The following is a 21,875-nucleotide window of genomic DNA, read 5'->3' as shown; positions in this document are numbered from 1 at the left end:
GCGGCAGGTCTAGCTGGACTGCAGGCTCCGGTGCAGCCTCGTGCTGAAGCTACAACCCCCTCCCTGGGGCGGTCACACCACCATGTACCCGGAGCGCGCTGGGCCGCTTCCAGCCCTGGGCTGCCTGGGGGAGGGGTGACCTCCCGCCGCCCGCCCTCCCCGAGCTGGACCCCGGCCAGCCCCGCCCCTCCCGCCTCCGCTGAGCCATTCTCCTCCCCCCCAACCCCCACAGCGACCCAGCTGCCGCCGGTGTGGGAGGCCAGCAGTCTGGGGGACTCTGCTCCGGGGACTTGCTGGGGGAGGGGCGGCGAGGCAGGACACCCTGGTGCGCGCATTCTCACCTGCAGGCCAGGTGAGCTCCTATCTCCAACCCCCACTCTGCATCCCCGCCCCCCACCGCAGCTGCGGGCGCCCGGGCGGCTGGAGGGGGCGGGCCCAGGGGCGGGGCTCCCGCCGAGGGTCGCGAGGCCGGGTGGCTGTGGCGCGCGCAGGACGCACCGGCGGCGGGACGCGGGGACAGCGGTGGCGGGAGCGCGCCAGGCGAGTAGGACCCGGGACTGGGTTGGGGTTCGAGTCCTGATCGGGGTTACGAGTGTGGCTCCCTGCCCCTGCCCCAACTCCAAACCCGGGGCACGAACCACCTCGCCCGTCTCGCGCCGCCTCCAACTCTGCCGTCTGCGTCCAAACTTTCCGGACTTGGAGCGCCTCGGTCCCCGCGTCACTGCCCCCTCCCCGTCTTTGACCGCGTTCCCGCATCCGATCCTCGTGCCCTGCCCTTCTCCCCTCTCCTGCCTCCCGTCCGCCCCTGTCCCCATGTTTGTCCCCATCTGTGCCTCTGTCCTCCCCTCCCGCACCGTCCCCAGTCGCCCTCCTCCTCGGCCGGGCCGAGCCAGGCCCCAGGCTGCGGGAAGGCGGCCGCGCGTCCGGCCGGCTGGGCCTGGGCTTGGCTGCTGGGCCGGCGTGGGGAGCGGCAGCTGTTTGCCATTAGCCGGGGACCCCGCAGGCCCCGCCCCCCCGCCCGGGCGGTGTCCTTCTCGGCCCCAAGTTTGGGGCGGGGAGACGGGAGGGAAGACCCCGGAGATGTCCAGGCCGTTGTGGAGGGGGGGACTTTGGGGAGACCTAGGCCCTTTCCCTGCGTCCCCAGCCTGTCCCCTCTTGGAGTCGCCTGTGCCTGCCTCCATCTCTCGGTCCTATCTTGCCTGCCTCCTCCCCTCCCGCTAGAGGTCCCATGGTGAGAGAGGGGCCTCAGCCCCAGACACCCCACCCCCACCACGCACCCCTTTATTTCCTTTCCTCACCCGCAATCGCTGGTCTACATGGACAGCGATCAAATGACTGGGGACCCTCAGACCTCAATCTGCACGTTTGGGAAATGGGTAGAGTGGTGTAGTGTGTGGGGTGGTGACTTGGAGGGCAGACTTAGGTTCAAGTCCAGGTCCAGCCACTTCCCGATGGTCCTAGTGACCCTGGGCAAGTCACTGTACCTTTCTGTGCCCATTTGCTCTCCCCTCCACCTCTAGCCACAGCCCCCCTTTCCAGACTATTCCAGTCCTGCTTCCTGCCTCTAGATCTCTCTTAGGTCCCCAGAAAATATTTTTGATTGACTTCCTGTTGTTCAGGGGGGAGCCACCAGGCAGATGGAAACCCCAAATTTCCTACAGTTGGTGACCGTGTGTTCCAGGTGTTTGAAAGTCAGAGAAGTGAGGACAGAGACGTGGAGAGACAGGGAGAGAGACAGAGACGTGGAGAGACACAAAGAGACTTGGAGAGAGACTAAGCAAGGCACTAAGCAGGACAGGACGTGACAAGGAGGACAAGCTCAGAAGGACAAGCTCGCTGCCCCTGGAGCCCCAGCCCCGCCTTCATGCCCAGCAGGTGTCCCACCTGGCCCATCCTCCCAGGTACCCACAGGTTGGAAAGGGTCTGCTCTGGTGGTGGGAAGAGCCGGGGCCTCTGCAGTATGATGGCTACAGGTCAGACAGCAGAAAGGACTGGCCAAGTTCAGGCGGGTTATACTGGGGACAAAAGGACCCTGGCCAGCCTCCAGGACTAAGAGGGGCTTAGTGAGAGGCCCTGATTGTCCCTGCCTTTTGCAGCCTCCCTTACTTCCTCCCCCCACCCCCCATGACTTCCCGGGCGGCCTGGCCCTCTAGCCCTGCTGCTGCACCCCGAGCCCGGACGCATCCTGGGGGGGCAGGAAGTTCTGTGTAGCCCGGCACTGAAATTGTTTATTTTTAGAGAAAATTGTTTCCATAAAGGGGAAAGGCTTCACTCCTTGCTGCCGCCCCCACTTTCTCTACCCCCCACCCCAGGTCTGGCCTTATGGGGCGCTCTGCTTTGGGGTCACTTGGGGGGTGACCTGCTCTCTCTCTTTGTCCCCCTGTGTCTCTGTCTCCTCGGACCCTTGCAGGAAGGCTGGCCCCCTGCACCCATTAGTGCCCCAGCCCCCATCTTTCCCGGTGGCCAGCTCTGGGCCTGGGCCGAGGGGAGGGGGTGCAGGAAGGGTGGGGCCTGTCGGGCTTGGGGCCCCCCGGCGCAGGGGCCATGTGGAGGCAGGGCTGCGGGAACAGCTGGAGCTTGTCCAGGGGCTGGACAGATGTGCACGCACGCGGTGAGGTTTGGTTTCTTTGTTCCAGGCCTCAGGGTGCCCCCCCTACCTCCACCCCTTTCCGTGGCTGGGCTGGGTGTGTGCCTGTGAGAGGGTCCCAGGCCTTGGTGGGGGGCAGCTGTGGAGGGGTTGGCCTCATCTCCCCTCCTCCTGCAGAGTCCTCCTGACCCCCGGCTTCGTGGCTCCCTCTCCCCAGGTAAGCCTCAGCCGGTGCTGCAGTCAGTCTGACTCCGTCCCCCAAGTGACTTCCGAGGACGATCTGCTACCAAGAGGATGGCCCAAGTTCTGCACGTGCCAGCCCCCTTCCCAGGTCAGGGGTCTCAGGGGAAAAGAGGGCCCTGCCCCCAGGGCGTTCAAGTGTAGGACACAACCCAGCATTGGTGTCTGATGGCAGAGGCACAGCCCTGCCCTGGGGGGTCTGACACTAGAGGCAAGACTGGTGGGCTCCAGTCTGTTGGGCAGATAAACCCAGACTCCCCAGACATCCGTCTTTGTCCCAGGTAGGGGGACAATAGTTTTCAGAGGTGCTGGTGTTTCTCCCCACCCCAGGGACCCCCGGCCCAGCATCCCCGCCCACCTTCCCTGCCAAGGACCCTGACCCACCCTACTCCGTGGAGACGCCCTACGGCTACCGCCTCGATCTGGACTTTCTCAAGTACGTGGACGACATCGAGAAGGGACATACTCTGCGGCGTGTGGCTGTGCAGCGCCGTCCCCGCCTGGGCTCGCTGCCCCGCGGCCCTGGCTCCTGGTGGACGTCCACTGAGTCGCTGTGCTCTAACGCCAGCGGTGACAGCCGCCACTCAGCCTACTCCTACTGCGGCCGCGGCTTCTACCCCCAGTACGGCGCCCTGGAGGCCCGCGCTGGCTTCAATCCCCGTGTGGAGCGCACGCTGCTGGATGCCCGTCGCCGCCTCGAGGACCAGGCGGCCACGCCCGCGGGCCTGGGCTCCCTGACCCCCAGCGCAGCCGGCTCCACGGGCTCCCTGGTGGGCGTGGGGCTGCCACCACCGACGCCGCGAGGCTCGGGACTGTCCACACCGGTGGCGCCCAGCGCCGGGCACCTGGCCCACGTGCGGGAGCAGATGGCGGGCGCCCTGCGGAAGCTCCGGCAGCTGGAGGAGCAGGTGAAGCTGATCCCGGTGCTCCAGGTGAAGCTGTCGGTGCTGCAGGAGGAGAAGCGGCAGCTCACGGTACAGCTGAAGAGCCAGAAGTTCCTGGGCCACCCCACGGGGGCCAGGGGCCGTGGCGAGCTCTGCCTGGACCTCCCCGAGCCCCCCGAGGACCCGGTGGCACTTGAGACCCGGAGCGTGGGCACCTGGGTCCGAGAGCGGGACTTGGGCATGCCCGACGGGGAGGCGGCCCTCGCCGCCAAGGTCGCCGTGCTGGAGACCCAGCTCAAGAAAGCGCTCCAGGAGCTGCAGGCGGCGCAGGCCCGCCAGGCCGACCCCCCGCCCCAGGCCTGGCCACCACCCGACAGCCCGGTCCGCGTGGACACCGTGCGAGTGGTGGAAGGGCCACGGGAGGTGGAGGTAGCAGCCAGCACAGCCGCCGGGGCCCCTGCACAACGGGCCCAGAGTCTAGAGCCTTACGGGGCTGGGCTGCGGGCCCTGGCGACACCCGGAGGGGCAGAGAGCCCGCCTGTGTTCCGCAGCCTCGAGGTCGTGGAGACAATGTGCCCAGCGTCCGCTGCATCCACCGGCAACTTCCACGTAGTGAAGAAAATTAGCATCACAGAGCGAAGCTGCAACGGGCCGGCAGGTAAGTGATCGCAGGTCGGGGGCAGTGGTTGGCAGTCCCTCTTCCCAAAGCACACCCTAGACCCTTCTCTGAATGCCACGCAGTGTCCAGCCCCCAGCCCTGGCCTTCCACCAGACGGATCACTCTGGACCCTGGGATCTTTGTCTCTTCATCCCTACGAGAGGGAGCATTGTGCTGCTGACTTCAGGGCTATAAGGACCATGCAGAGAATGGTGTCTGGCACGTTGCCAATGTCCAGAAAATGGGAGGTATCTGGGGGAAATTCCCCCAAGGCTGTTTTTTGCTAGGCAGAAATCCTCCCCGTTTATTGTGGCAGGACTCAGTCTCAGAGCAATTTAAGCAATGAAAAGAAAATGTGCTGTTTGGGTAACTTAGGGACAGCTTCAGGCATAGCTGTATCTAGGTGCTTACAGCATCGGGAATCTAACTCACTGTCTTTCTCTTCTTTGCTTTTATTGTGGGGGCTCCTCTTGCAGGCAGGCAAAGGAAGGTGACCCCCCCCCACTCTAGGTATCTCTCTTTCCAGCTCAGTGGCCCTCAGTGGGTGGCGTGAGTCATGTGCCCATTGGTGAGCCAGTCCCTGTATCCCTCACTGCCCAGCTGTGCATGGATCCTGGGGGTAATGAGCCCCCACCCAAGCCCTGTGGCCTTTGAGCAGGGAAGGGGGTACTTCCCCGAGGAAGTGCTGAGCTCTCGTGCCAGGAAAGGAGATGCTGGGTGTATAAAATCTCAGCTTCCCCCAGGCCCCTGGGGAATTTTTATTCATAATTATAACGACAGCTGTCCTTTAGCAAACGTGGAAAGATTGGGGGTGGGGTGAGCCAGGGGTATTCTACTTCTTGCCGTTATCCTGGGTAGGTGGCATCACCCGCCTGGGCCTCAGTATGCCTGTCTGTGAAGTGGCACAGTAATGGTCCCCCCACTTCTAGAACCCTTGTGAATTGAACACACACAGTTAGTACTTGTCGCTGGTTTGGCTGCTAACTTTCAGGCCAACCCTGTTTATAGCTGGGGAAACTGAGGCTCAGGAAGTGGCCAAGCCAGGATTTGAACGCAGGTCGGCTTAAACCTGCTGCAGCTGGGCTCGAAGGTGGGACCCAAGTTGTTATCGCAGTCCCAACGTTTAGGTGGGCAGAGCCACACTGACAGAGCAGACGGCACAGGCTCAGAGGCGGGGACCCAGCTGTGTTTTCTTGCTGCCCCGTGTTGTTGCCGGCCGGCTCGGGACACCACCCATCTGTTCTGTATCCATCGCAAACACCCAGCCCTGTGGTTCTGGCCCACAGCCAGAGGCCCTGCCTGGCCCAGCCTCGGAATCTCTGAGAGGCAACCTCCATTCCAGACGTGCCACCCCGAGCAGCCATGCTCTGCAGGACATACAGACATAGCGATATCCACCCCGTAGGCCAGCTGCCACCCCTGGAAGTTCTTCCTTGTGTCTCACTTCACTCCCTCTTGCTGCAGCCCACCATAGTCCCCAACTTGCTTGGCAGAACTGGAGTGTGTTAATTCATTTCAATATCTTCTCACTCCACAAACATTCCCCCAGTGCTCACTGTGTGCCAGACTCTTCTAATCACTGAGGACAAAGCAGTGAACAACAGAGACACAAAAGCCCCTGCTGTAAATAAATAAGTGCAATAAATAAGCGAAGAATTATCATTGCAAAGAACGTATGTTGGAAGCAAATAAAATGGGAGCATGGAGTTGGTGGCAATTTGATGGAATGGTGACCTCGGTTCAAATTCTGGTCTTCCCATTCCCTGGTTCTGTGTCCTTGAGCAAGCTATTTAATCTCTCTGTGCCTCAGTTTCCTCATTTGCAAATCGATGGTCTTGACAGTGCAACATCACTGGATTAATATGAGGCTTAGGATGGGCACAGTGGCTCACACCTGTAATGCCAGCACTTTGGGAAGCAGAGGTGGGAGGATCGCTTGAGGCTAGGAGTTCGAGACCAGCCTGAACAAGAACGAGACCTGTCTCTAACAAAATAGAAAAAAAAGAGTGTTCCAGGCAGGGGCACCCAGGGGCAAAGGCCCTGAGGTGAGAGAGGGGCTCTGGCTTGTTAAGGTGTTGGACAAGTTAGAATGTAATGAAGCTAGAAAAAAAACGAGGTATAGAGGAGTCTGAGCATGGCTGGGTGGGGTCCCTGAGGGCTCATGTGCGGTGCTGCTCTGAGCAATATGGGAAATGAAATGAGATAGTACCAGGACTAGACAAGCGCTCCAGTGATGTTCATGCATCGTGTTCACTTACCTGGTGATTAAATCAGGGAGGGCTCCCTGGAGGAGGAGGCAGAGCAGGGCCCAATCTCCTTACCATCCAGTGAGGCCATTGTAGTTTTTTTTTTTAGTAGAGCAGGAATTCACGCACTGCTGGGAGGGTGGGAGTCAGGCTGGCAAAGGTAGGTGGGGTATGCAGAGGCCTGGAGACCCGACAAAATGCCCTCCCTCTCCTGCCCCCCCCTCCCCGCCACCTGGCAAAGGCACCACAGGCAGATCAGCAGGAAAAGGGACAATGACAGCCACCTATGTGTGCTGGTGGGGGTGTCCCCCAAACTTTCAAATTCTCTCTGCTGCTGTTCAAAAACGTATTCCTGTGAAAGCCATTCATATTCTTTGTGGAAGGTTTGGAAAGTATAGAAAACTCTGGAACAAAGAAATAAAACCCCTATACCGTACACCCACCACCGCTCAGGTATAGCTGTTGTCAACATGTCTGTTTCTTTGCTTCCAAATTTTTTAAATGCATAAAATAATGTATGTGTTTTTCAAGAATGGCAACACAGAGCTTATGGACGTTGCTGTTTTGCTGTATTTTGTTGGTAAATGCACTTATAACACGCCAGGACATTATTTGATGGTGTTTTCATACTTTAATTCATTTAAATCAACCCTATGAGGTAGGTGGCATTTTTAGCCCCATTTTACAGAGGAGAAAACTGAGGCAAAGGGGAAGTTAAGAGATTTGCCCGCAGTCCTCGAAGCCAGGATTTAAACTCTGTCTCTGATTTAACACTAACCCAGAAGTGTTTCCTCTGCTTAGTAAAAATTCTCTGGGCATGTTGTTTTAACAGTCACATCATTTTCTGACACGTGGGGAAGCTGAGATTTATCTGACTGGTACTTGTGCCCCGCCATCCAGTGGCATCTAGTTTTTCTCCACTGTCAGCAATGCCACAAGGATGTCTTTTCTCAGGAATACCTGACCTCCTCTGATCTATTTCTCAGGACAGGTTTCTCGAAGGGCATTTTTGAGGACCTTGATATCTTTAACCAATTGGTTTTATACCCCCTGCAGTAGAGTGATTTAAATTTTAAAACTGTCTTCTGGACTTTAGGAGCCCAAAACTGAGTTCATCTCATTCTTGAGCTCACAACAACCGTCCCCACCCATCTGTGCCCACCACCTCTGTGTTGTCACTTGTTATTTTTTCACTTTGATCTTCCACCCTCCATGCCGAGGTCGGAGAATATTTTTAGTTTTGCAGGCCATACGGTTTGTGATGTGTTTGTCACGTTGATTCAACTCTTTCTCGGTTCTTCCCCCAGCCCCCACTTCATTGAAGTATTCTTAACATGCAAAAATTGCACATATTTAATGTATGCATTTTGACGAGTGTAGTGCCACAGTTATGCCATTTTGTAGCACAAAAGCAGCCATAGACAATATGTAAATAAATGCGTGTAGCTGTGTTCCAATAAAACTTTATTTGCAGACACAGAAATTTCAATTTGATATGCTTTTCATGTGTCCCAATTAGCATCCTTTTTCCCTCCAGCCATTTAAAAACATACAAACTGTACTCACAAGCTATAGCTCTCCACCGTCAATGCCACCCCCACCCTGTTTCATGTCATTCCTTGCAATCCACCTTCTAGAGGCTTATTTAGATACTTGGGTGTCCTGGAAAAATATGCCCTGTGCGTGTTTAATTGCCTTAAATGGTATCATGCTTCAGAGAAACAGAAGTCTCTTTCTGTTTCTTATTTTCTCCTCTCCATACGCTATTTTTGAACTCTCCACACGGATGTTTGTAAATTTGGCTTGTCACTTGTAATGGCTGTGTAGATTTCTCCTCTGGTTGTACCAAATCTTTTCCTTTTCTAATCCCCGCACGGTGGGTACCTGGGTTACCTCCAACTTCTGGCCACTGTCAACGACACTGGGGTCATCCTCACACATCCCCTCTCCAGGGCTTGCTGGGGCGTAGAGGATGCACAGCTTCACTCCAGGTCCTGTTAGATCCTCCCTGTCTGACAAAGCTGTCCCTGTCGCCATTCCTACCACCATGCTCGGGTTCAAGGTGCCCATTTCTTCACATCCCCAGCAGTTTACAGTTTTCTCCATTTTTCTCCCTTTTCTTGCACGTCTATGCTGCTACAAAGTGGTATCTCCTTATTACTTGTTGCTGTTGTTGTTTTAGAGATGGGGTCTTGCTATATTGCCCAGGCTGGAGTGCAGTGGCTATTCACAGGTGTGATCATAGCTCACTGCAGCCTCAAACTCCTAGCCTCAAGTGATCCTCTCACCGGAGCCTCCCAAAGTGCTGGATTTACAGGCGTGAACCACTGTGTCCAGCATGCTGTCTCTTTTTGTATGGCCCACAATTAAGAATGGTTTTGATGTTTTGAATGCCTGAACAGTTCAAAGAGAATACTATTTTGTGACATGAGCAAAACTACATGAAATTGCAATTTATTGGAACACAGCCACACCTGATCACGTACACACACCGCCTATGGCTGCTTTTGCATTACAACTACTGCAAAGGTGAGTCGTTGCAACCGAGACCTTATGGCTGATGTAGCTGAAAATGTTTATTATCTAGCCCTTTCCAGAAAAAATTTATTGACTCCTGTTCTAGAAGATAATCCCTTGCCAATTTCTGACAGTGCAGCTCTCCCCTCGCAACATCCTTCTGTCTTCATATACTGATAAACGTTGTTTATAAGGGTTTTGGAATCAAATAGAAGTCTTCATTTTGTAGGTAATTAAACCCATGGTTATTTTCATATATGGTTTGTGCCTTGAGGAATTTTTCCCCATCCGGAGGCCCCTGACATTTTGTTACACTGTTTCCCCTTTAGTTTTTTTCCTTGGACTTTTGTCTTACTCCTCCAGAATTTCTTTCTCGGTTATGGTGTGAGGTAGGGATCCAGCTTGATTTTTCTCCTGTAGAATTCAAGACCATCCTGGCCAACATGGTGAGACTCCACCTCTATAAAAAGTAAGAAAAAATTAGCTGAGCATGGTGGTGTGAGCCTGTAGACCCAGCTACTCAGGAGGCTGAGGTGGGAGGATCGCTCTTGCCCAGGAGTTCAAGGCTACAGTGGGCTAGGCTGATGCCACTGCACTCTAGCCGGAGCAACAGAGTGAGACTCTGTCTCAAAAAAAAAAAAAAATTGTAGTAAAATATGTATAACCTGAAATTTACCATCCTAACCTTTTTTTTTTTTTTTTTGCCTCTAAACATTATACCACAAGACATTTTAGCCATTTTTGAGTACATAGTTCAGCGCATTAAGCACATTCACAGTGCTGTGCAACCATCACCACCCTCCACCTTCGGAACTTTCTCGCCTTCCCAAACAGAAACTCTGTCCCCGTGAAACACTCACTCCCGCCCCCTCCCCAGCCCCTGGCACCCACCATCCTACTTCTTGTCTCTACAAATGTGATGACTCTAGGGACCTTGTGTAAGTGAAATCACACAGTGTTTGTCCTTTTGTATCTGACTTCTCTCACTTAGCACGATGTCCTCCACCATCAAAATTCATACTTTGACTTTGCTGGGACTATAAATCAAGATTCCTGAGTTTGGGGCAGAGATTGAGCTTATGCGTGGCCCATCTGCCTCCGGACACATTGCACTTGGCCACGTGTGATTGCACGATTGCACTCTAGCCTGGCCAATGGAGCAAGATCCTGTCTCTTAAAAAAAAATTGCCATCTTAACCACTTTTAAGTGTACAGCTCAGTGGCATTAAGTACATTCATTAAGTACAGTTGTTGTGCAACTGTCACCACCATCCGTCTCCAGAACTTTTTCATCTTCTCAAACTGAAACCCTGGGTGGGGCTTTAATTTTAATTTTCTAGTAGCTCTTATTGTTTGTTTTTTAATTTTATTTATTTATTTATTTATTTATTTATTTGAGACAGAGTCTCACTCTGTTGCCCAGGCTGGAGTGCCGTGGCGTCATCACAGCTCACTGCAACCTCAAACTCCTGGGCTCAAGTGATCCTCCTGCCTCAGCCTCCCGAGTAGCTGGGACTACAATCATGCACCACCACATCTGGCTAATTTTTCTTTTTTCTGTAGAGACAGGATCTCACTATGTTGCCCAGGTTGGTCTTAAACTCTTGGCCTCAAGCGATCCTCCCACCTCAGTCTCCCAAAGTGCTGGAATTACAGGCATGAGCCACCGTACCTGGCCTCATAACTCTATTATGTCCTATCAAAAATATATTTTATGGGCCGGGCACAGTGGCTCACACCTGTAATCCCAGCACTCTGGGAGGCTGAAGTGGGCAGATGATTTGAGCTCAGGAGTTCGAGACCAGCCTGAGCAAGAGCCAGACCCCGTCTCTACTAAAAATAGAAATTAGCTGGACAATTAAAAATATATAGAAAACATTAGCTGGGCATGGTGGCACATACCTGTAGTCTCAGTTACTTGGGAGGCTGAGGCAGGATTGCTTGAGCCCAGGAGTTTGAGGTTGCTGTGAGCTAGGCTAACGCCATGGCACTCTAGCCCAGGCAACAGAGTGAGACTCTGTCTGGAAAAAAAAAAAGAAAAAAATATATATTTTATGATTTTCTTGAATTAGCAAATGCTTCTCAACTGTTCTTGATGTATGTACAGGCGTTCTATGCTCTTTACCCTGTTTTACTGTCTTCAGTTTGTACACCACCACCATGAGGTAGGAAATGTCATTTGCTTCAGGCACAGAGAGGTTAAGTGACTTGCTGGAGGTCACACAGCTCACAGTTGGGAAATCTGAGCTGCTGTGACCACCAAGCTCAGCTTGATCAAACCTTATTTCTGGAAAACACTGATTATGGTATCAGAGGGGTATCTCAAATGGGGCCACGTGGCCCTCGTCCCTGGCCAGCTGCTGCCAGGCACCAGACTGGGATTGGGATTGGACTCTGCCACTCACTCACCAGGTGACCTTGACAACTCTCTGTGCCTCAGTTTCCTTGTCTGTAATACTGCAAGCCCCCTCGTGGGCCTGGAAGATTTGACAAGATAGGAAAGAATTAGTCCTCGGGTAGCACCTGGCCTTGGGTATGTGACCAATGGCAGCAGCTGTCACAACTGTGATTGTTTGGCTGTTGTGACCCACAGTGGACACCTGTCCCTGCAGGTCTCCCACATATTCCTGCAGAGTCATCCTTGCCACCTCCGGAGTCCACAGCAGCCTCCCTGGCCCAGCCCGAGAAGAATGCAGGCCAGGTGCCTGTCCGAGACACCACCAACAGGGAGCCCACCCAGCAGGCAGCCTCCCAAGAACCCGAGGGGGCAGTGGGTGCAGGTAAGTGGGGGCAGCTGCCGAGAGGGATGGGGGCCCAGGATGACCCAGGCATGGGATCTGGCTGCCAGCAACCCTCATGACACCACCGCTCCCCTCTAGGCAGGCCCCGGGCGGGCATCCGGTCTATCATGAAGCGGAAAGAAGAGTCCACAGACCCAGTGGCCCACCAGCGGAGCCTTCAGTTCGTGGGGATTAACGGCGGGTGAGAAGAGCCCCCATCCCCTGCTTTCTGTCTTTCACTGAGTTCATCCATGCACAACAGAGTTCTAAGTGCCTTATTCTAAGTCCTCACTTTGGTTAATTAATGTATTTATTTGAGATAGGGTCTGGCTCTGTTGCCCAGGCCGGAATGCAGAGGCAGAATCATAGTTCACTGCAGCCTTGAACGCTTGGGCTCAAGTGATCCTCCCGTTTCAGCCTCCCAAGCAGCTGAGACTACAGGTGTGCCACCACACCCGGCAGATTTTTTCTATTTTTTATAGAGGTGGGGTCTGACTATGTTGCCCAGGCTGGAATCAAACTCCTGGGCTCAAATGATCCTCCCCCCTCAGCCTCCCAAAGTGCTGGGATTACAGGCATGACCTACTCACCATGTCTGGCCTGGTTAATTATTTTAATCAAACCACAATAGATAGATGAGGAAACTGAGGCATGAGGAGGCTCAGCACCTTGCTGGAGTTCACATGATGACCCAGGAGTGTAGCCTGGGCGGTCTGGCTCCAGACACTGAGGTATAACCAAATCCCACCATTCAAGCCCTTTGAAGAACCTTCCCATCAATCATGCACACTTTAGTCTGAATCACTGAACAAGCACTTTCTCCTTCTGGGCATCGGATGTTCTGGAGGCTTTGCTAAAGAGCCTGATGGGATATTTTGGGCTGCCAGAGTTAGTATTTAGGAGACCAGGCAAGGTTTGTCCTTGAGCCACCCACGGCCTTTGAGACATTTACTCTACCTGCCCATTCTATCTCTTTTTTTATTTCCCTAATGAAGAATCTGCCCTTGGGAAATATTTTCTATCTGCTCCCCACCATTTAGACTAAACTTTGTCTTTTGTGACCACTTTCTCATGGGGGTCTTTGTGTTCCCTGTGTCTGCCCCTTGGGGTGTGTGTAAAAGCGTGTCCCAAGTGAAGGGGGTCTGGTCTTCCCTGAAGATACCGGACTCGGCTCCCTGCCCTGATGGAACTCCGGGTCCTCTCGGGTGCTGGGCACCGATGGGTGGTCCCCACACGGCGTGGCTGGAGCAGTGATGGCGTTGCTCAGGGCCCTCGAGAGAGGCACTGATGGTCCCAGGGCAGGCCCAGTGGAGGGGGCGAATGCTGTGGGAGATGTCGGAGCTCGCAAGGTGAACAGGGGGTGTGGGGAGGGCTCTCCTGGGCAGAGGGCACAGCCTGGATAAAGGCTCAGAGGTGGGGAAACAGTGACAGGAAAAGCAGGAGGCACAGGGAGCAATGGTTGATTCGGGGCCTTGAATGACGAGCCCAGAAGGTTGGATTTTTGTCTAGAGACAGCAAGAAGCACAAGAGGATCCTATTTGTAGTGGCGCTAGGATCTGAATCCACAACGTCTGCATTAAGCTAGAGTCAAGGGCAAAAGGTCCCGAAGGGTAGAAGGTCCCTCGTCTCCCTGATCATAATCACAGCTGATGTTTACTGAGCGCTTACTCTGTGCCCAGGGTTGTTGGCCATATCCCTGCAGCCCTATAAGGTCCATGTTGCTGTTATCCCTCAGCTGTCTAACAGATGGGGAAACTGAGGCCCAGGGAGTACAAGTAGTCAATCCCGACCTTCTTCCCCTGCCAATTTTCACCCCATCTTCACCCCTGCCCCACTCCACCCGTCCTTCCTCCCCAGGTATGAGTCTTCCTCGGAGGACTCCAGCACGGCTGAGAACATCTCAGATAGCGACAGCACGGAGAATGAGGCCCCAGAGCCGAAGGAGAGGGTTCCGAGCATGGCCGAAGCTCCCCAGCTCAGGCCTGGGGGGACAGCAACAGCCAAGACCAGCCGGCAGGAATGCCAGCTGTCTCGGGAGTCACAGCATGTGCCCACAGCCAAGGGGGCCGCGGGATCCAACACAGAGGAGGAGATCCGGTCAGTTTTCTGGGTGGGAGGGGTTCGGGCAGGGCCAGGGGTGGAGGACCTCTGCCTCAGATCCCATCGTTTAAACTTTCTGAAGGACCCTCCCATCAGCCATGCACACTTTAGTCTGAATTAGTGAATAAGCACTTTCTCCTTCTGGGCGTCTGATGTTCGAGGCTTTGATGAAGACCTGATGGGGTATTTTGGGGTGCTAGAGTTAGGATATAGGGGGCCAGGCAAAGTATGTCATTAAGCCACACACCTGCTTTGGGATATTCATTCTACCTGCCCATTCTAGTTATATCTTTTTTTTTTTTTTTAATCCCCTGATGAAAAATCCATCCTTGGGAAGCATTTTCCATCTGCCACTGGCCATTTAGACTAAACGTTGGCTTTTGTGGCCACTTTCTTTTGGGGGTCTTTGTGTTCCCCATGTCTGCCCCTTGGGGTACATGTAAAGTATGTCCCAAGTGAAGGGGGTCTGAGATGCCACCATTTAGGTGATCTTTGTGTATGTGACATGGTTAGAGCATTGAGCCCCTCCCCGAGGATGTGGGAAGTGGGGGTGACCCGGGGGACTTATGGGGGGTATCCCTGAGATAATTCTTCACGCGTCTGCCCCTGGCAGGATGGAGCTAAGCCCCGACCTCATCTCAGCCTGCCTGGCCTTGGAAAAGTACCTGGACAACCCCAATGCCCTCACCGAGCGCGAGCTGGTACGGTCCGGCCCTGGGCCCCGGGGGCCCCCCACCCCTCCACCCCCACCCCTGGCTTCTCCTTGTCCTCAGTGTCTCCCTCTGTCTGCCCAGTGGGGACCCTGGGACCCAAGCCCAGAGCTGGGTTGGTGGTGGGTGAGTCATGGGCCTTGGCGAGGGGCCAGGGAGGCTGGGAGAGGCCCGAGGACGATGGCCGCCCACTGGCCAGGCCCGGCCATGACTTCCTGTTTCATCCGGGGGCTCAAGGGAGGGGCTTCCATATTTCCCTTTTTGAGTGTCTACACTTGCCTTTGGAGATTATATCTGAGATAGAGGTGTTCACACCTTCCCCTGGGTCGCATGTCGGGGATTGCAGCGTCCACACCGTCTTCCAAGGGTTTCATTGGGACGGGGATGTCTACACTTCCCTCTCAGGTGTCTACACCTTCCTTGAGGGCCTTCTCCAGGACAAAGGCACCACGCTTTGCTCCCGGGGGCTCATCTGGGGCGGGGTGTCCCCACTCCCCCCCTGGGCCTTTGTCCCGGAGGCCATGGGGCCTCCCCCGGCCCTCACACCCTCTCCCGCCTGCCTCGCGTGCAGAAAGTGGCCTACACCACGGTGCTGCAGGAGTGGCTGCGCCTGGCCTGTCGCAGTGACGCCCACCCCGAGCTTGTGCGGCGCCACCTGGTCACGTTCCGGGCCATGTCGGCGCAGCTGCTGGACTATGTGGTCAACATCGCCGACAGCAACGGGAACACGGCGCTACACTACTCCGTGTCCCACGCCAACTTTCCTGTGGTGCGACAGCTGCTCGACAGTGGTGAGCCCCCCGGGGAGGACGGGGTGGCTGCGGCCGGCCCCGGTTTGGTGACCTGATGGGGAGAGACGGGGCCCTCGCAGTCTGATGGCCGGGGCGTGGCCTGGTCTGAGTGCTCACACCCCCTTCCAGGTGTCTGCCAGGTGGACAAGCAGAACCGCGCGGGCTACAGCCCCATCATGCTCACTGCCCTGGCCACTCTGAAGACCCAGGATGACATCGCGACCGTCCTGCAGCTCTTCCGGCTCGGCAACGTCAACGCCAAAGCCAGCCAGGTACCAGGCCCTCGGGCGCTACAGACCCAGGCGGCCCTGCCCGCTTTCCACGCCCTGGCTGTGCACCAGGCCCACAAAGGGACAGGATTTGCTTTTTGTTTATTTGTTGTTTGTTTTGAGACAGAGTCTCCACTCTGTTGCCTGGTCTAGAGGACGGTGCTGTCATCATAGCTCACAGCAACCTCAAACTCCTGGGCTCAAGCGATCCTCCTACCTCAGCCTCCCAAGTAGCTGGGACCACAGGCATGTGCCAGCACCGCTGGCTAATTTTAAAATTTTTTGTAGAGATGGAGTCTCACTGTATTGCCCAGGCTGGCCTCGAACTCCTGAGCTCAAGCAATTCTGCCTTCAGCCTCCCAAAGTGCTGGATTGCAGGCGTGAGCTACGGTGCCAGGCCTAGGAAACTGGAAGGCTTGGAGGACGTAGGGGTCCCCACCTTTATTAATCTGACCCCCCCCACCCCCGGTCCCACATCCCGCTGGGCAATTGATTTAGCAGACACCAGGTTCCGTGGGCTGGCACTGGGGCTTCAGAGGGTGGACAAGCAGACATGTCTCCATGTTCCTGAAGGTCACCGACTGGCAGGCGCTCCAGGAGCTGTGAGCATTTCAGGCAGATTAGGCCTCGGGGGCTTCAGGAAACCAACAGGGAGTGGCGTGATTCCTGGTTTGAGAGCTCCCTTGGGCTGCGTGCTGCGTGGCGGCTGCCAGGAGACTGCCGAGGTGATGGGGGCGTGGACAGGTGTCCAGCCAGAGGAGCAGGGCAGCCAGGGCCCGGCAGGACGGTGAGGAGGGAGGAGGGTTGGCAACAGCTGACGTGTGGTGAAGGCATGAAATGGCACCGCCAGGGGCCGGACAAGAGCAACCCTGCTTTATTTAATTTCTTTCTATTTTTTTAGTAGAGACGGGGTCTCGCACTTGCTCAGGCTGGTCTCGAACTCCTAAGCTTAAACAATCCACCCGCCTTGCCCTCCCAGAGTGCTAGGATTACGTGAAACTCCATTTCTACAAAAAATTTAAAAATTAGCCACCTACGAAACAAACAAAATTAGCCAGACATGCTGGAGCATGCCTATAGTCGTCCCAGCTACTTGGGAGGCTGAGGCAGGAGGATCGCTTGAGCCCAGGAGTTGGAGGCTGCAGTGAGCTGTGATGACACCACTGCACTCCAGCTACCCAGGGCTCTGGGCTCACGCCTGTAATCCTAGCACTCTGGGAGGCCGAGGCAGGTGATCATTTGAGCTCAGAAGTTCAAGACCAGCCTGAGCAAGAGCGAGACCCCGTCTCTACTAAAAAAAAAATAGAAATTAGTTGGTCAACTAAAAATATATAGAGAAAATTAGCTGGGCGTGGTGGCGCATGCCTGTAGTCCCAGCTACTGCGGAGGCTGAGGCAGGAGGATTGCTTGAGCCCAGGAGTTTGAGGTTGCTGTGAGCTAGGCTGACGCCACGGCACTCTAGCCTGAGCAACAGAGTGAGACTCTGCCTCAAAAAAAAAAAAAAGAAAAGAAAACCGGAAGATTAACTCTTCTCAGGTGAGCAACTCGGTAGCATTTAGTATATTCACAGTATTGTGCAACCAACACCTACCTCTGTCTCGTTCCAACACATTTTCATCCCCCACAAAGGAAAACTGTCCCCATTAGCAGTCACTCTTTCTTCCCCCAACCCCTGGCAACCACTAATCTGCTTCCGGTCTCTATGAATTTACTTCTTCTGGATATTTCATGCCCATGGAATTGTGTACTCTGTGACCTTTGGTGTCTTTCACCCAGCGTCATGTTTTCCAAGTTCACCCGTGTGGCAGTATACGTCAGGACTACATTCCTTTTTATGGCTGAGTAATATTCTACTGTATGGAGACACCACAGTTTATCTATTCCGGTGTCTACTGATGGGCAGTGATTTTATTTTTTATTGATGTGTAACTAACGTAGAGAAACGTGTGCAAATCTTCCTTTTTTTTTCTTTTCTTTTCTTTTTTTTTTTTTTTGAGACAGAGTGTCGCTTTGTTGCCCGGGCTAGAGTGAGTGCCGTGGCATCAGCCTAGCTCACAGCAACCTCAAACTCCTGGGCTTAAGCGATCCTACTGCCTCAGCCTCCCGAGTAGCTGGGACTACAGGCATGCGCCACCGTGCCCGGCTAATTTTTTCTATATATATTTTAGTTGGCCAGATAATTTCTATTTTTTTAGTAGAGATGGGGTCTCGCTCTTGCTCAGGCTGGTCTCGAACTCCTGACCTCGAGCGATCCACCCGCCTCGGCCTCCCAGAGTGCTAGGATTACAGGCGTGAGCCACCGTGCCCGGCAACGTGTGCAAATCTTAACTCGATAGGTGTTTACATGTGTTTACACGTGTGAGTCAGGAATCTGCTATAGGTGGGGGTCAGGGTGGGTAGGCAAGGGAGAACCCCATGAGGAGGAAACATTTAAGCCAAGACCTTTGGAATAAGAAGGAACCAGTGGGAGGAGGCCAGCAAGTGAGGGGACATATTAATGTCAGAGTACTTGGGAGCTATAGAGGGTTCTGGAGCAGAAGTGTCCTGCCCTGGGTTGTAATCCTGTTCCTTGCCCTACCCAGGCCGGACAGACAGCCCTGATGCTGGCGGTCAGCCATGGACGGGTGGATGTTGTCAAAGCTCTGCTGTCCTGTGAGGCAGATGTCAATGTGCAGGACGATGACGGCTCCACAGCCCTCATGTGCGCCTGTGAGCACGGCCACAAGGAGATCGCGGGGCTGCTGCTGGCCGTGCCCAGCTGCGACATCTCCCTCACTGACCGCGTGAGTCCCCACCCAGGTGCACCCCCAGGGAGGGTGGGAGCACAGCTTGGGGCTGTCACCATAGCAGTGGATGCTTTGCAGGATGGGAGCACAGCCCTGGTGGTGGCCCTGGATGCGGGGCAGAGCGAGATCGCGTCCATGCTGTACTCCCGCATGAACATCAAGTGCTCGGTGAGTCTCGGCCCAGCAGGGCAGGAGGTGGGGCCTCTGGGAGGAGTCAGGTGTCCGTGAAGAGCTGATGGCTTGTGGGGCCCACGCCACAGACTTGATGGTCAGTGGTTTGCTGAACCTTCGCGGGGCCCCAGGGAGGCCTGGAGAGGTGAGGCTGCTACATGGTCACGCCTGTCACGACTGAATACACGCGCTAAGTCACCAGTCCCCCGCCTGAGAAACATTCCCTGAGCACCTACTGGGTACGAGGGCCAGTTCTAGGCCCTGAGGGTCCCAGCAGAGAACAAAACAGAAGATGGGTCCCTGGGCATTCTCGTAAGAGACACGATGATCAAATCAGTGCATCCTAGCCCGGTGATGGGCAGTGCTGCAAAGAATATCAAACAGTAAAGGGGACAGCAAGTGAGCCATGGTAGGCCTCAGTGAAGAGATGGCATTTGAGCCAACAGCCAACGTGAGGGAGGGAGTCACGTGACCATCCAGGCAGCAGGAACAGCCAGTGCAAAGCTCCTGAGGCAGGAGTGTGCCTGGTGTGTTTCAGGAGCATGAAGGGGTGAGGGGGGAGATAAGGGCAGAGAGGTGACACGGCACATCCTGCAGGGCCTTGTGGAACACCCTTGCCCCCTGGCTGGCCCCTTGACGTTGCTCAGGGATGGGCCCAGCTGTCACCCCCCCTGACCACCCTCTGTCCACCCTCGTTCTCATCCACCCCTTATCCCCCCACTGCCTTCGTATGTTTGCTTCTTCGAGGCGTTGGCCCCAGAAGGCCACCTCCATGAGGCCGGGGACCACGCCTTCTCCTTGCTCACCAGCCACATCCCCAGCACCAGCCACCAAGTCGGCGCCTCTGCGGAGAGATCTGAACGGATGCCAGACAAAAAAAATCCGTGTTTTCGTTTCAGTTTGCCCCGATGTCCGATGATGAGAGTCCTGTGTCGTCCTCAGCGGAGGAGTAGCCTCCCCTCGGGGGCCAGCCAGCCCCGGAAGGAGCCGTCCCTGTCTGTGTCCCCTCCCTGTTCCCTGTTCTCCCTGGCCACCCCGTGTTCACACTCCCCAAGGCCCACGTCCCCCAGGCAAGGGGGGGACGTCCTTCTGCGTCCCTGGGGGGAGCCCCGACAGCAACAGGACTCCAGCTCCAAGCGGGTTTTCTTGGCACCCCGGTTCAAAGCCGCCACAGCGCAGACCGAAGCTAAATTCTTGTATAAATTGGCGCCAATGGCTGATGCTGGGGTGTGTGGGTTTTGTGAAGAACATCCAGAACAATCGGCCGGCAATTACAGCTGGGGGAGGGCAAGAGGAAAAAATACTGTATTTTTGAATCATGGTTGCGGGAAGGGGGGAGCCATCGGATTATTTGTTGCCAGATTTGAAAGTCACTGGAATTTGCATATTGCCATTTTAATCCTCAATGTTATTACGCTCGCTCGGGTCAGGGCTCAAGTAGCTTCCCCACCCCCCCACCCTGACATCTAATTGTCTGGCATATAATAGTGTTTTGTCTGCTCCCCCCCTGCCCCTCGATGGCTTTCTTGGGGGAATTTTCTTCTGGTCCCTTCACAAAACTGATTCTGTCCTTGTTACCCGGGGCAGAAAGCTCAATCCTTTTTTCTGCCTTCCTGCTGCCCCTGGCAGCGGGGGTGGTGGGGTTGGGTGGCGGGGTGGTCCGGGGGACTGAGGACCCTGTGGCCACAATGCCTAGGTAGGCTCTGTGACTTGTAGGGAACCAGTTCACAGCAAGAAAGAAATGACCCAGAAATCCGTCCCCTCCCCGCACGGAGGCCCTGGCCAATGTTAATTTTCCTCGAAAATCCTTCAAACCTGGAGACGTAGGAGAAGGATCCGGTTCTCAGAGCGGCTGCTGCGTCCCTGGGCCCAGAACTGTGGTTACAGGGCTGGCCTTTTTCCTCTCTGGGGCTCCAGAACTTTTCTTCTCAAAGGAAAGAAAACAGGGCATGTGTTTGTTGGCAAGGCAGGAAGCCAGCTCCAAAAACCCCATGTGGACACGATTAAAAGTTGGCTGCCCCCCCCCACACCCCCCCCCAGGACTCCAGTGCAAACTTAAAGAGACAGAACTTCGCTGAAACCCAAACGAGGGCCACCTGTTTTTTTTAACAACCTGGAGAATTTCCAGAGCTGCCTGGAACAGCCGGCTGGAAACGGGGCTCTGCAGAGATGATCAGTTTCCTTCGTGGCTTGCTTGTTTGGTCCCGCAAAATCTCAACATCGTTCTCTTTCCTGTTCCTTTCCTTGGTGCGCCACCGAAGGGAAGGGTTCCAAGCCTCTAAAAATGTGCCTTATGATAGAGAAGTACGTTCCCTACCAAATATGTGCGCTGCCCTTTGGCGACCAGTTGGCCCAGCCAACAGCGCTGTCAGGCCAAACCACAGCAGAACAGAGTTAAGCCCCCAGAGCTCCCGCGTTCATTAAAGGCAGCAAAGCACTGGCTTCTCCTAGAAAAATAGGTTTTTTGGCTTGTCCTAGAAGGGTTTTGCTTTTTTTTTTTTTTACTGAAGGGATGTGTACCTAAGACAAAAGGGTTTGGATGGCCAAACAAGACAACCAGGAGGGAGGGAGGGAGGGATGGATGGATGGAGAGAGAGAGAGAGTGTGTGTGTGTGTGTGTGTGTGGCGTGTGTGAATCAGAAAACAAAACCAAAGGTGATTGGAGACAACTGCTGGTGTCTGGCCGAAGGCTGCAGCTTCCAGAAGCAGTACTAGAGTTGGGTGCCTCTGTGTACAGCCCCAGAGCCAGCGAGTGCATTTATTTTAAGCTCCTAGAAGCGACTCCTTGGCCCAGGAATGTGTGACCCGACATAGGTCCATCTCTTTGCTTTTCTTGCTCCCTCGCCTGTGGGCTCCAGGGATCCTGCCTCTGTCCCCAGTTTCACGTGTATTCATAAGCTTTGATTTCACTCTCCAACCACGGTACGTCCATAAAGACAGTATTACACTTAAATGAAGTATTCTTTTTTGTATAATCTTTTTTTTTAGAAGGTAAATGAATAAAGCTACCAATAATGCCAACCGTTCTATGTCTTCGTTTTATTGGGCTCCTCTTTTAAGCTTCAAAATAGATCTCTTTTTCAAAATGGACTTATTTTGGGCCGAGCACACTGGCTTGTGCCTGGAATCCCACCAT

At 54.7% G+C, this 21,875-nt stretch overlaps 1 protein-coding gene across 2 annotated transcripts; it reads left to right on the top strand.

Annotated features, from left to right (window-relative positions):
- The first annotated feature begins 299 nt into the window (after positions 1 to 299).
- Positions 300 to 20,690, top strand: KANK2 (KN motif and ankyrin repeat domains 2). Of its 2 annotated transcripts, XM_045546214.1 has the most exons (13): positions 300 to 352; positions 1,682 to 1,901; positions 2,805 to 2,918; positions 3,158 to 4,369; positions 11,745 to 11,912; positions 12,012 to 12,114; positions 13,770 to 14,009; positions 14,626 to 14,713; positions 15,294 to 15,513; positions 15,643 to 15,785; positions 18,365 to 18,565; positions 18,647 to 18,736; positions 19,639 to 20,690. In XM_045546214.1, the coding sequence occupies exons 3-13, from the start codon at positions 2,882 to 2,884 to the stop codon at positions 19,690 to 19,692; spliced, it is 2,556 nt and encodes an 851-aa protein (XP_045402170.1). In that variant the 5' UTR covers positions 300 to 352; positions 1,682 to 1,901; positions 2,805 to 2,881; the 3' UTR covers positions 19,693 to 20,690. The 2 variants fall into 2 exon arrangements, with proteins under 2 accessions (XP_045402170.1, XP_045402162.1); XM_045546206.1 differs by lacking the exons at positions 300 to 352; positions 1,682 to 1,901 and adding an exon at positions 453 to 540.
- The last annotated feature ends 1,185 nt before the right edge of the window (positions 20,691 to 21,875 follow it).

The sequence above is a fragment of the Lemur catta genome, chromosome 1 (assembly GCF_020740605.2).
Source record: "Lemur catta isolate mLemCat1 chromosome 1, mLemCat1.pri, whole genome shotgun sequence".
NCBI classification, from domain to species: domain Eukaryota; kingdom Metazoa; phylum Chordata; class Mammalia; order Primates; family Lemuridae; genus Lemur; species Lemur catta.
Note: the sequence above shows the minus strand (reverse complement) of the source record. Positions and strands in the feature narration are given on the sequence as shown.